We start from the raw sequence: 13152 nt of genomic DNA, 5'->3' as shown, positions 1-13152 counted from the left end.
ACCACAGGAAAACAAGTCTGCTGTTTACAATCCCTTGTCTATCAGCTGCTTAATACATCGAGTCATGGATAACGCAATAATGGTGAATGCAGCTGCTATAAGGGCATAAAACAAAGGCTTAAAACCAAATATCATTTATCAGAACGACTTCATTTTGAAAGATTTTATGTTGCCCGTTCCTCTATTGAACCAAAAAAGTTACATGTTCGGGTGAACAAAAAAAAATGAAAACTTACCATTGACTAAATTCCTAAGGCTAAAAACTAAGTATATCTAAATAAAGAAAAAAAAAATGATACATGAAACCATTTAACTAAGTTACAGCTCTCCCCACAGACTGTCACTCCGCTCCTGCATTTGCAGGATGAAAATGAGGTACATATGTACAATGAGATAGGTTACATGTGTTCTCCCAACTTTTCTTTCTTTCAAGAAAGATATGTTTGCCGGAGAAGTATCTCAAATTTCCGAAATCCTAACAAGCTGCAGAATCCAGATCAAAAATGGCTCACACCTAGTAATATAAAAGAAAACTTCATGAGAAAGAACTAGTATAATCAATTCAAAACAAATGAGATTAAAAAAATTGATATACAATACCTAAGTCTACATGGATGTCTATCTTGGCCTCCAGAAGCTGGGAGCTGCATAATCACAAAGAAAAGTGAGCCTCTATTGAGTAAGAATCCACCTTGCAGGAGCTAACATAGTTCCATGAGTTCAACAAGTAGTAAACTGGATCCAAATAAATACTAATGGTAATAGAAGTGAGCAAAAACATTTAGCTACCTTCAGGTGGCCTAAAGGGTCTAGGGTTATGATAATTTGATGTCCTGGGAGGAAAAGACCAACCACGATCTAGTATCCGCGTGGAGTCCATTGGTGGGCCATAGTGCGAATTAGGAGCATAAGATGCTCTGTGATTGTCTGACTGTACAGGGCCTGTTCAAAGGAAAGGGGGGGGGGGGGGGAGACATAAGAGAACAACACCACATAATCAAAGCAAGTAATACAACCAAACGTGCCAGATTAGCAAATAAAATACCTGAATGAACAGGTGTGCCCATTCTATATCTCTCTCCAATATCATGTGGGGCGAAATCCATTCTCTCTCCGTTCTCGTACATATCCTCCCTATGCCTATCATGTCCATATGGATACCTCCTGGTGAAAGAAGATGAAGCTTCCATCCAAGACTGCCTTCGCTGATCGGCTTGAACATAGGAGAACTGATTAGAGAGCCTAGGGGGTGGTGGCTGCAGATGGTAGCTTTTATTATGTAGGGTCGCACCATTAGTATGCTGCACATTATTCCTTGTATGTACAGATGGACGTGGAGAAGACGCTCTGCGACAGGAACTAGAGGAGCTAAAATAACCCGGTCTCAGAGATTGCTTCCCCAAGTCCCTATATCCAGGAGCATGATACTGCACTTTCTCGGAAGCCACTGAGCTCAAACTCCTTGCATCTGATTGCCGAGGCATATGTTGAGAGGGATTTTGCATACTCTAATCACAAAACCATATTAAAGCATGCACTAAACAAACTGATTATAAGAAAAGGAAATTTAGAACAATGACTTCCAGAATAAATACTCACATCATTATCTGTGTGGAGCTTTAAATCCACACTATCAGTGAAGGGATGGCAGGTGACTGATTGAGTTGGAGGGGGAGGAACCAATGGCGGTGGAGAGGCTGGAAGAGGCGGAGGTGATGGTGGACAGTATTCAGGGAGTGGAGGGGCATATGTCAATGGGAGACGCTGCTCAAACTGACGGTGTGAAGTACCAGCATTATTAGCTCCAGAGACATCATATGCAGAACTTTCAACTTCATAGGAAGGAGCGACATCCTCCATTTCAAGCTCCCCATCAACATCTTCTAAAATATGACAATGTTTTTCAATAGCAGATGAAGGTGTCGCTCCTCGCTCAGCTGCAACTTCAGGATCTTGTTCAGGTGTCACAGCTTCAAAGCTCCTATCTTCCGCATCACTTCCCTCTTCATCTTCCATCATCCGTGACATACAGAATCCAGGAATCTGGAAACTCGCGTTGCTGAGGCCAGAAATCAAGAACCAAAAGTCATGACCACCAAAGAATGATGTACATACTTCCTTTAAAAAACAACACATAAGAATATCATATCCACACCTTCCATACTCATCAACATGCATACCCTCCATTTCCCGGATAGGGTCATTTAAAGCCCTTTCCTTTAAAGCCCTTTCGATCCGTAATGGGCGCCGAGAGGAGATAGATTCAGAATCAAGTTCTCGCATGTGGTGGCGGATAACAGATTCAGGAAGAGTTTTCCTTTCCAGCCAGAGCTTCAAAACCTTTTTAAAGGGAAAGAAGCAGAGTTAATTATAAAATTGAGGTAAAGGTTCTAAACACAACAATTTAAACATATCTGTTTTTGCTTGCCTTAAGGCACTGCTTGCGATTTTCCCTTGCAGCACTTCCAGGAGGAGCAACGGCTGATAACAAACGCGGAAGCATTGCTTGAACTGCTGAAGGGTAGATGTCAGAGACATCACCTGAAATATTCAACTTCATCAATCCTTCAGAACATTCTTGTAACAAAACATATACTTACCGATCAAGAAAACTAACAAATATACTTGCAGATAAACAGCAAGTGGTCCTACATTCCCCGCTTAATGTAACTCATACCAATTTCAGTGTTACAAACACTTTCATCCCACAGATCAATAAACTTTGCCCACTGAGATTTAATTAAGATGACACTGAATGAATTGAGAGTTTTATTGTCTACTACTGTGTCTTAATGGGGAAGAGAATCGCCTTGTCCAGAGAAAGATGAGTAAGAGGATGTATATAAGACGATACAAATCATCCATTTACCTTTTCTGAGACCAGTAAACAAAGCTTATTATTCCAATATAACCAATCAAGAAAAAGTAGGATGAGACGTGATCTAAGGTTAAAAAGAAAGAAGAAACCCAATAACTTCAGCATATAAGAGCTTATGTGCTGGTAGTGCACTGCATTCTCATTGAAGTGACCTGGGTTTGAATCTCCTCAAATTAGTTTTATAAAAATAAAACATTTTTAGATGTAAGTCGTGATCGGACCCATTGTCCTTATTGGACCAGGCCTGATTATATATTAGTCCTGCTCGAATCCGAGCCATTGACAGTCCTATTTAAACAGGACCATTTGGTCTGTTTGAATATAGAACGATAAAGATTCAATGTAATGATTTCCTCTTTGCAACCTGGCTTTTTATTCATAGATGTTGATTTGCACATATACTGTATATATCACAGGAGTTGTGATAGGAGAGAAACCTTTCCCCCAAGGTCCACTTGTGAAAGAGTAAAACGACTAATAAACATAACTCAAGTGGAACCACTGAAAAAAAAAAAGAGGATGAACAAAGTAGTTAGAGAAATAGCAAGGGAGTAAAGCGAACTTTTTTTGGGGGATAGAGGGACTTGAACCCTCACGATTTACGAAGTCAACGGATTTTCCTCTTACTATAAGTTTCATTTTTGTCAGTATTGATATGGACATGTTTAATAAGACTATCTTTATTCTCGTCCAATTAGTGAGTTCTTTAAAAGATCTATCAGACCATGGAGTAACAGATTTGATAGGTGAAAATTCGATTTTTACTTAAACTTGGAATCAATTCACAAGAATTCCTCACTTTTGCATTGTTAAAAATAGAGAGTATTTCGGATCGCCAATTAATGATATTTCTCTTTATTGAGTTTATTATTATTATTATTATCATTGTTGTTGTTGTCCCTATCACAAGTGTAAAATAAGATAAAGAGAATAATAGGAAAATGATATTCTTAACCAAAATGAGATATGGTAAAAATGATCACAACACACTAGCAAGTCAACCAGAGATATGTAAGTTAAGGAAAATACCTTTCTGACCACGAGAACACTGAGTGATAGAATCCACTAAGAAGAACAGATCAACTCTTTTGCGCAAACTTGATTCGTTTTCCAAATTTCGAACAAGGATTTCAAGTACCTAAGTTAAGATAACAAAAAGACAGGGGACTAATTAGGAACTTTGTTTTGACCACAAGACCAGAAACAAAAAAACTCAACTGTGGAAATGAAATAACTACAAAGATAAAGAATGCAAATTTCGGATCCTAAAGTAGTAGAAGTTCTAGTAGTGTGACAATGTTGGCGATGAGGACTGCGATAATAAAAACAATAATAACAGTGCTGATGATAACAAACGATTATACTGCTATAACCATAATAATATTAAAAATAACATTCACAAATGGGGCATGAAATATACATAATTAAGAATGTGACACCTTGCCCTCGTATCCCCCGTTTATGCTAGTTATGTTTAAGATTCATGCTACCTACTAACAAGTAACTAATGAAGAAATGAGACATCAAAAATATGATCAATAGCAATAACCTTTATTTGAGTAACCTTTATTGTGAGAGAGGAACACAAGAATATTTGAGTAACTAGAAAAAGACGTTCACAAGGTAGTGGAAGGGATGAAAGAGGAGTTACACGATTGGGCATGTGCTAACCCATGTTTCAAAGGGGTGACCTACCAAGACTTTATTTGTAATTGGGATACCCTTGTACCATAAAAGGGTTTGTAACCGGGCATTGAGTAGCTCCTTGCTACTTAGCATATTACTTGTAACACTGTATCTTTATGTTATTATTAATGAATTGATTTTTACCAATAAAAAAAAAAGGTGTCTAAAACTACTGTTCCTCTCAACAATCTCCAAAGCAGAGTAAATATAGTATCAAAAACAACAAGGCCATGAGGATCGAAATGGTGCAAACAATATGTACAAAGTATATCTAGTACAGATACAGACCATGTACAAAATAAAAGTTTTGAATATATACATATATATTATCATCACACATATAAAATAATATCACACACACAGTGATAAGAGTCTTTACTAGGGGTTATTACTTATTTTTTTATGGTGCTCTGCCTCCAAATCTTTGCTCTGGTTTGCTTTCTTGTAAAGCACTATCACCCTTATAGCAAAGTCTTCTACCAGTAACAGTATCAAAAAACGCTTTAAGGAAACAGTAACAAAATTGAGCACTTCAAAGAAAAAGCTAAAGAACAGTGGAAGTCAAACAATGCATTCTAATACAGCTTCAAACTACTGTAGTACCATGAAACCAGGACAAGAAAAAAAATAAAGTGATCTCCAACAAAAAAAATAAATATCAGTAAAGCAAAGAGTCGGAGACTTGGAGCCAAGCTGCTAGCCATAAACCTATTAACAATACAACAAAAGAGTAGCAGAATGTCATCCTACCTCACCAGCAATTCCATATTTTGCACAGTCCATAGCATGGCGAGTTGCTCGACCAATACTCTCCTTGGTCCTCGATAAAGTTCCAAGCACAGACTCGAACGATTTCCGCACTTCATTTGCTTCAGTATTTGTCCATTTCCCTAATGACTTTTGTCGACGAGAAAAAGACGAACCCAAGATTCCTACTTCCTCTATCTCCAGCACACGAGTAGATTTCTTATAGTGAGGAAGGACCTCCTGACTTCCACTACCACTATGTAAAACAGGATTTCCATTTTCCACAGTGGACTGAGGGCATGTTGTACTTGGAGGGGACACATGCTCATAAGAACCTACCCTAGAGACTGATGGACTGGACAAAGACTCACAAACAACCTTTTCGTCCAGAACATTATCAGAGAGTGGTGTGGATAGAGACATGTGTCGCTTAGTCTGGGTAGCAACATCCGAGACTCTCATTGAAACCTCATCTCTGTCTTGCTCTGCTGGTTTAAAATTATCTTCTTTCACAACCTCACACCTATGCCAAAATAATAATCAACTATGAAGTTCTAAAGCAAAATAAATCTAAGAAATGTGCAACCAAACAAACAAAAAAGAAGAGCAACAAATAAATACTATTACTACTTCAAAGCTGTGCGAGAATAGAATAAATAAAAACTGCTTACCTGAACCGAGTATTTTTATCTAACGGTGATATCAGAGACTGCATATTTTTACAATCCACATTCCCAAAAGATATACGAGCACCATCACCACTCAAGGAAAATCCAGCTTCATTAACCTCTGATGAATCATGTCTCTGGTTATTAAGTTGTGAAGTAACATGCTCTTGGGCCAACTTGTCTTCTTGAGGAAAGGCATGTTCTGAATTCGCGCTGTCCTCAAGGCTCCCATGACTTGATCCAGGAAATTCATGTTTCTCTCTCTTCGCCGTAGGTGACAAAAGATCCATCGACTCCAGACAGGATCCAGGAATCCCCTGCTTTGGCTTGAAGGATGAAGGACGTGGACTTCTCACAGTATCCTTTGTCTCACCAGAATAAGTATCAACTGACAAGTTATCAGCATTTTCTACCTCCATAGAAGTCTTAGAATCTAATATCATTTCTTTGAACTCATCAGCTTGTAATGTCATAGAACACTCAACAAGAGAATCACAAGATTTTGGTTCCAAAGAAGATTTCACCAGAACCTCAGACGTATAGTTCAAACCAGGCAGCAGTCCAGACTCACTCTCCACATTTGCATCATTACCTCCAAAGGAGTTCCCATTGTAAACTGCAGAGGCAATCCCTACCTCATTACCCACAGAAGTAGTAGCTGAACTCTTCTCAGAGGAATCTTTATAACTATTATCAGCCATGAATTTTGAAGTTCCTCGAACTTCAAAAAATGTTTGAATTTCTTCAGCTGCATTGGCAGACATTGCTTCCAAAGCCCGGTGAAGTCGTTTAGAAGGAGGCAAGGCAGCTTCACCATCAACTGAACCACGTAACTGGTGTTTCTTAGCATTCCAAATATGCTTTCTTTCGGTGTGGGCAAAACCATTTGGAGCAGATGAACCATTAACATCTTCCTTCAACTCCACAGAGGTTTTCCTGGTAAAAACATTGCTACCACAACTAATAGAAGACTGTGTCTCTGCATTGCTCGTCAAAACTTCCTTTGAGGATTCTTCTTCAGCATCATCCACCTTCTCATTAAGCTGCTTCTCTTCAGAAGGTGGTGTGCCCATGCGCACCCTGGCTCGTTTAACTAATGGCAAATGCTCATCACCATTAGTCCTTGAGAAGTGATTGAATAAGTTTTCACAAGCATTGGGTGAAATTAGTGAAGTTTTATTCACCGGTGCATCTAAACCAGAACCTTTTTTTGGGCTTGCAGCACCTTCAGCAACTCTTTTTTTGTTTGGTTTCCTTTTTTTCTTAAACACAACTGTCTCAACAGGGAGATGTAACTGATCACTCAACTGAACACCTCTATCCAAACATTCACCATCAATGCCAGCCTGTTCACTTTTGCAAGTAGACTCTAAGGTGTTTCCACCACTGTTACTGATTGTATCAGAATTACTTGTGCCTAGATCAGAACCATTATCTTCACTGCTAATATTAGAAGCAAAGGCAGTAGAACAGCCAGGTGACTCCATATTATGCCAAACAGAGCTACCAGGAGATTTCCTGCTCCTTCTGCTTCGTTTGGATGATTCATTCCTTAATCCATTTGAGAGTACTTTGCAAGTATTTGTGCTGCTATTATTAAATGGGGTTACTTCAGTTTGAACTTTTACTGTACTCCTACACCTTCGTACTGCTGTCCTTTTCTGTACAATACAACCTTGAAGTGGTGCCTCTATGAAACTCTTTCTTAACGAATCAGAAGGAACCAAATTCTTTGACCTATGATTATCAGGAGATGAGATATTTTCACCTGGCTCCTCTGACACTGTATCACAGCAATGGACACCGCTTTTTTCCATTTCAGCAGGAAAATCAGTGAGCTGCGGTGATACATTGCTATTGGCAGGAACACAAGAACTTTCTAACCTTGAACTAGGTACTACATCTGGGATTTCTGGCTGATTCTTTTCTTCCAATTTGCAAATAGAATCCTCCAAATTTCCAGCATTTGAGATGGTACACTCATCACCCGAATTTACCTCGTTATCTCTCGCCTGTGCTTTTGACTTTTCATAACAATCAACAATCTCTTGCACAGCACGAACAAAATCAGCTCCTTTTCCCTGGCGTTTTGTCAGCAAAGATTTCTTTTTCTCTTCCGTAAAAGCTTCGACATCAGCAGGGTTGCAAAATGCACTACATGATATAAATGTCCCATAAGCACAGAACACTGATAGAATCAAGAAATTCATAATGAAGTTTAACACGCCAAGAAATAAGAAACAAGGCAGAAGAGTAAAACTCCAACTTGAAAAAATGGAAATTACATTGGGGTATGAATATTTGCAATTGGGTGGAAGAAGATAGGGATCACCTTCTCCTCAAATGTCCCATCACTTTTGGAATTTGGGTTGGGTGCCACCATCAAATATAAAGGAGGCCTTTGGCAAGAGTACTATCATGGATCCACTCTCTAACAAAGCCACATGGCTATCGGATCATCTACCAAATGCCATTGTATGGACACTATGGAAAGAAAGGAACGAGAGGATTTTTGAACAAAAGGAAAGGCAGATGCATAAATTGGTAGGGGAAATCAATGAACTCCTATTCGATTGGGGACGTGCTACTCTATTGTTTATGGGTGTAAAATTTGTTGATTTCATGTGTAATTGGGATAGACTAGTGAGATGAACGAGCTTTTGTAATTGCCTAATTAGGGTTTTGGGGAGGTTGAGTGTGGTCGAATAGATCCTTGCTACTTAGGCCCTTCAACATTGTAACAATATTATCTTTCTATGAATACAGAGTGAATTTTACCGATAAAAATTATACATAAATAAATAAAATAAAAATGGAAATTACTACACACCATAGTGGAACTCCTACCAAATCACATTGAAAAGATAATTAGAAAATTCATTTGGTGTGGGATGGTGATCCTACGAAAATCCAGGATAAATAGTAGACTTCATCCTCCTAAGAAACATGGCGGCCTTGTTATAATAAATCTCCCTTACTAATGAAGTGTTCCTTAATAAATGGTTGTATATATATAGGGTGGAAGAACATCAAAATTGGTATAATGTAACAACATACATCTATTCTACTGTATAAATGGGCTTGCCCGCACAAGCGGTATTGCATCCCATCCCTTTTTTTCCTCAATTGAAAGACGTGTGCTAATTTTATGTTACAAGTATTTCTGTTCCTGATGGTGCTGTGAGGTTAAATAACAGTAAAAATTAGTTATTCTATATGCACATAATCATTTTCTAAACCACGTTAATCAAATAAAAAGAGAAAGAGTAAAATCTTACATTTCTATTGACACAGCTGCACAACTTAAACCACATGCACACATGTGTGTGCCCACACACTATTATATGTGCATGGCCCTAACAAATGGTACTTCAAAATTCCTTGCAACCGGGTGAGGTATAGACAACGTGTGGCCTAAGTATATTATACTGTTCAACCCATAGTCTAAGAACTAGCAGCTCACATGGTGATGGACAATCGTCAAGTCAATCTTACAACCACGAATACCACTAATTTGCTTATACTCAATTGCTTCATTTGCAATAAGCACCACATCGAGAATCGGCCGACCACTAGCAACAGATCCTTGCTCCTTCGCATTTGGATTGGAGAGGCTCCTTTTATCTCAATGACAAGACTTGAAGAACAAATTTACGTACACAGCCAATTAGACTATATGGGATGTGAATCTTAAAGAAGCTATCAAAGAAAGATAGCCAAAATGACTTGGAACACTTTTTCATCAGTAAAAGGTGCACTGATTCCATATCATTTCAAACAATCATAAAATCCCTAGTTGAGTAGACTGTTTCCTTAGCAAGCTGCTAATGACAACTTCTGCCAACCGAATACCACAACACATTAAGGTTCATCCACTAACCGACAAAACATGTATCTAGAACCAGAGAGAGAGAGAGAGAATTAATTGCACAAAATTATTGACAGACGACCTATCATGTGTATCTGACATCCAGATGCACACGATTGAAATGTGGGTTCTCAAAACATATAGAACAGGTTGTGAAAAGACATCCAATCACTTTCACTCCTGGCTCTTATACTTTAAGGTACACCTTCAGAGTTCGGAGTCTTTGGTAACTCTCAAAGGATGACATAAGATGATACATAATCTTGGTACCTTCAAAATGTTGCATTTGGTCAGGGAATAACTCTCAAAAGAATCCGTCTTCCCACAACAAGTAAAGCTTAGTGAAAGGCATTCACCCATGTATTCAACTTCAAAAGGTCCACTCACACTCCAATGACTTCTCAGGAGTCTCCTTTTTCTATTAGTCTCTTCATCATTCAAGAGTGCATTAAAGGAGAAGCCAAATGTCAAAATTTAGTTAACCAAACTATATGTTGCTCTTTGCAATGACCTTACTACATCGCGCACAATTGCTTGACTCCCATGATATAAATTTGTTATGCAACACTTGACAATGTCATTGGTTAAAAGCAAAGCCCAATGGTTTAGCCTTCTCCATCCCTGATTCCCTACAGTTTCTGCTGTAATTGAGTCCCTAACTTCATCATTACAATGATCTCACCTAAAGGAAAATATAAAACGAACGTCTTTACATCTTTGTCTTTTAGACCATACATGAACTCAGCAGAACCTTACCAACAGCAGTCTACTACTTAGTCTGGTCTCAAGTGTCTTAAGCTATTTCATGGACAATAATAGACCTTCTAAGATGGTGTATTTCCTTGCATCTCCATATCATCGGCAAACTAACTAACCTCGGTCTCTTCACCCAACCCCCTCCCCCTCCCCCCCAACAAAAACAAAAGACAAAAAAAAAAAAACCTTCTTCTGCAAACACTTGATGTTTTCTTCGTCCCCCACACTGGCGGTCATTTTCCCCACTTTGTATTATACTAGTATATAAGTGCTTTTGTTGAGTTTCAAAATACATGTTTATGATTATACACTCTTCATGCCTAATTTGGTGTCTTACCTATGGATGTCAATGGATCGGTTTGGGTCAGGTTATAGAAAATCCGAACCCGAACCGAACCAATAATATTATATTTCATCTGAAACCAAACCGATAAGATATATTGCAAACCGAAACCGAACCGAACCGACCCGAACCAAAAACTATAAAATCAATTAAATCCTAAATTAAATCAATTAATTTCAACCACACAATTGATAAATATATACAAAATTAATCATAAATATTACCAAAATGTCATCTTATCGGTTCGATGGAGGGCAAACCCGAAACCAAACCAATATCTTATCGATGTTCGGTTCAGTTTTGGGTCGGTGGAGGACAAACCAAATTACCAAAACCCAAACCGTTTTTTATCGGTTTGGTTAGGGTCCGTTATCGGGTTATCGAAACCCATTGACAGCCCTAGTCTTACCTATTGAAATGCTTCAAGGTCATTGGAGATTAAAAGAATAACATATCTTCCTTTCATATGAACAGTGTTCAAAAATAGGTTTGCGGTATCAAACTTGCCTAGAAAATGAATAAGGAAACGAATAACATTTAAACCAAACAAACAATACGAAATCTAAAGCAATGCAAAAAGAACCCTATGTAAAATCTAAGAGTGACACAGAAAAAATAGCAAATTTCTAGAAGAACTACTCACATCTGCTTGGTGCCGAAGAAGTATACCAGCACTTTCTTTAAATCAGCTGAGTAACCCCACTTCTCTGGTTCACTTACCTACCATCATCAAAAAAAAAGTGAAGTAAACAACACAAGCCGAACAATCATGAAAAAGGAAAACGATAGAAGCTAAGGGTAGGGGAATAGTCCCTTGCATGCTTTAATCAACTAGAAAATGTATTCCGCAGGGAAAATTTCATTGTGCAATCAACACATGTTGTGGTTACAAATGAGAGGCCAAAAACCAACCATACAGAACCTTCTAGAGATCAAAAACTCAGAAACTAAGGATTTCCAAGATGAAAAATAAATCAATCCCTGTCTATATTAAGGCACGATCAAACAACTAATTAGAATGATTTTCCACCATATAAGAACAGGAACAATCAACAATTTGCTGTGTCACGCAATGTTCGAAGCTTTAAAGGCAAACTTTAGGGTTTCAGACAATAAAATAAAATTAAAAATCAAAAGCATACCACAGCAGGCCAAATTTCAGGCTTTGATGTCAATCAAATTACTCAATAATCAAACTCTAGGTTGTCAAATCAAAAAACCAAACCCCATACTTGATTCTAAACATTGGGGCAAATCAAAATAACCCAAAACCCAAAAACTAGTGTTCCAAACCAATAAAAAACCATACTTTACAATTTCTAAACAGTTGCCAATCAATTTCTAAACATGGGCACTAATAAAATGAATCAAATAATCAAAATTTAAAATTTAAAACCAAAAAAGAAGTAATTTTTAACATAAATTTAAAAACTTACAGTTGCAGGCCAAGCAGGAAACCCTTTAACTTTAGCAAGAACAAGATCTCCAACATTCCAATTCTTCTTTTTAGCAGCAGCAATAGCAGCTTTATCTTTATTAGAACCTTTTCTTCTACTTGGTGCCATTAAATTTCAACAAAGTTTTACTCAAAATTCATATAAAAATTGAATAAAAAAAATTGGCTTTGCTTAAAAACGCTCTCTTTTCTTCTAGTAAAGAAAAGGGAAGCGGTTTTTTGGATTTGAGAATTTGATTTTGGTGAAATTTTGAGATTTTCTGGCATTTGAGAGTGGGTGTGGAGGAGAGAAAGGAGTTTTTTTTTCTTTTTGGAATTTTGAGGAGAGAGAAAAAAAAAAAATAAAAATGTGGGAAGAAGAGGAGAAGACTAGTAACTCTTTCCGTTCACATAAACGGATATGGATGGATGGACGTTTGGGTTATTTGGGTTTTGTTATGGTGGACTTTTGCTGTACATAAGAAATTGGTCTTGGGCCCAATAGGACTCTTTTTTATATTTTTGTCAATATTTCTAAAATCGGAAGACAGTGAAAATGATAGTGAATAGTTCATCTAAGAAGACAATACATACATTGAATATAACTTTCGTGTCGCTTAATGTGATAATGATAATGATTTTGGTCACCTCACTGCCCTCTCGTGTGGCTTAATGTGATTTAGATTAGTAAGAATAAAACAACAAAAATTTTTGAAGTATGAAATAAACACAATTCTCAGTCCAAGTTATTTTTAGGAGTTAGTGATTTTT

General features: G+C 37.7%; 1 protein-coding gene across 1 annotated transcript; it reads right to left on the bottom strand.

Annotated features, from left to right (window-relative positions):
- Positions 1-106: 106 nt before the first annotated feature.
- Positions 107-12792, bottom strand: LOC147499421 (protein HUA2-LIKE 3-like). Its single transcript, XM_086561222.1, has 12 exons — positions 12383-12792; positions 11590-11666; positions 5983-8133; positions 5315-5834; positions 3908-4016; positions 2429-2541; positions 2156-2340; positions 1600-2059; positions 1046-1508; positions 790-942; positions 601-644; positions 107-514 (listed from the first exon to the last, which is right to left on the bottom strand). The coding sequence occupies exons 1-11, from the start codon at positions 12509-12511 to the stop codon at positions 619-621; spliced, it is 4386 nt and encodes a 1461-aa protein (XP_086417348.1). The 5' UTR covers positions 12512-12792; the 3' UTR covers positions 107-514; positions 601-618.
- Positions 12793-13152: the final 360 nt, after the last annotated feature.

This window comes from Coptis chinensis, chromosome 5 (assembly GCF_015680905.1).
Source record: "Coptis chinensis isolate HL-2020 chromosome 5, ASM1568090v1, whole genome shotgun sequence".
Classification (NCBI taxonomy): Eukaryota; Viridiplantae; Streptophyta; class Magnoliopsida; order Ranunculales; family Ranunculaceae; genus Coptis; species Coptis chinensis.
This window is presented reverse-complemented; position numbering and strand designations above follow the sequence as displayed.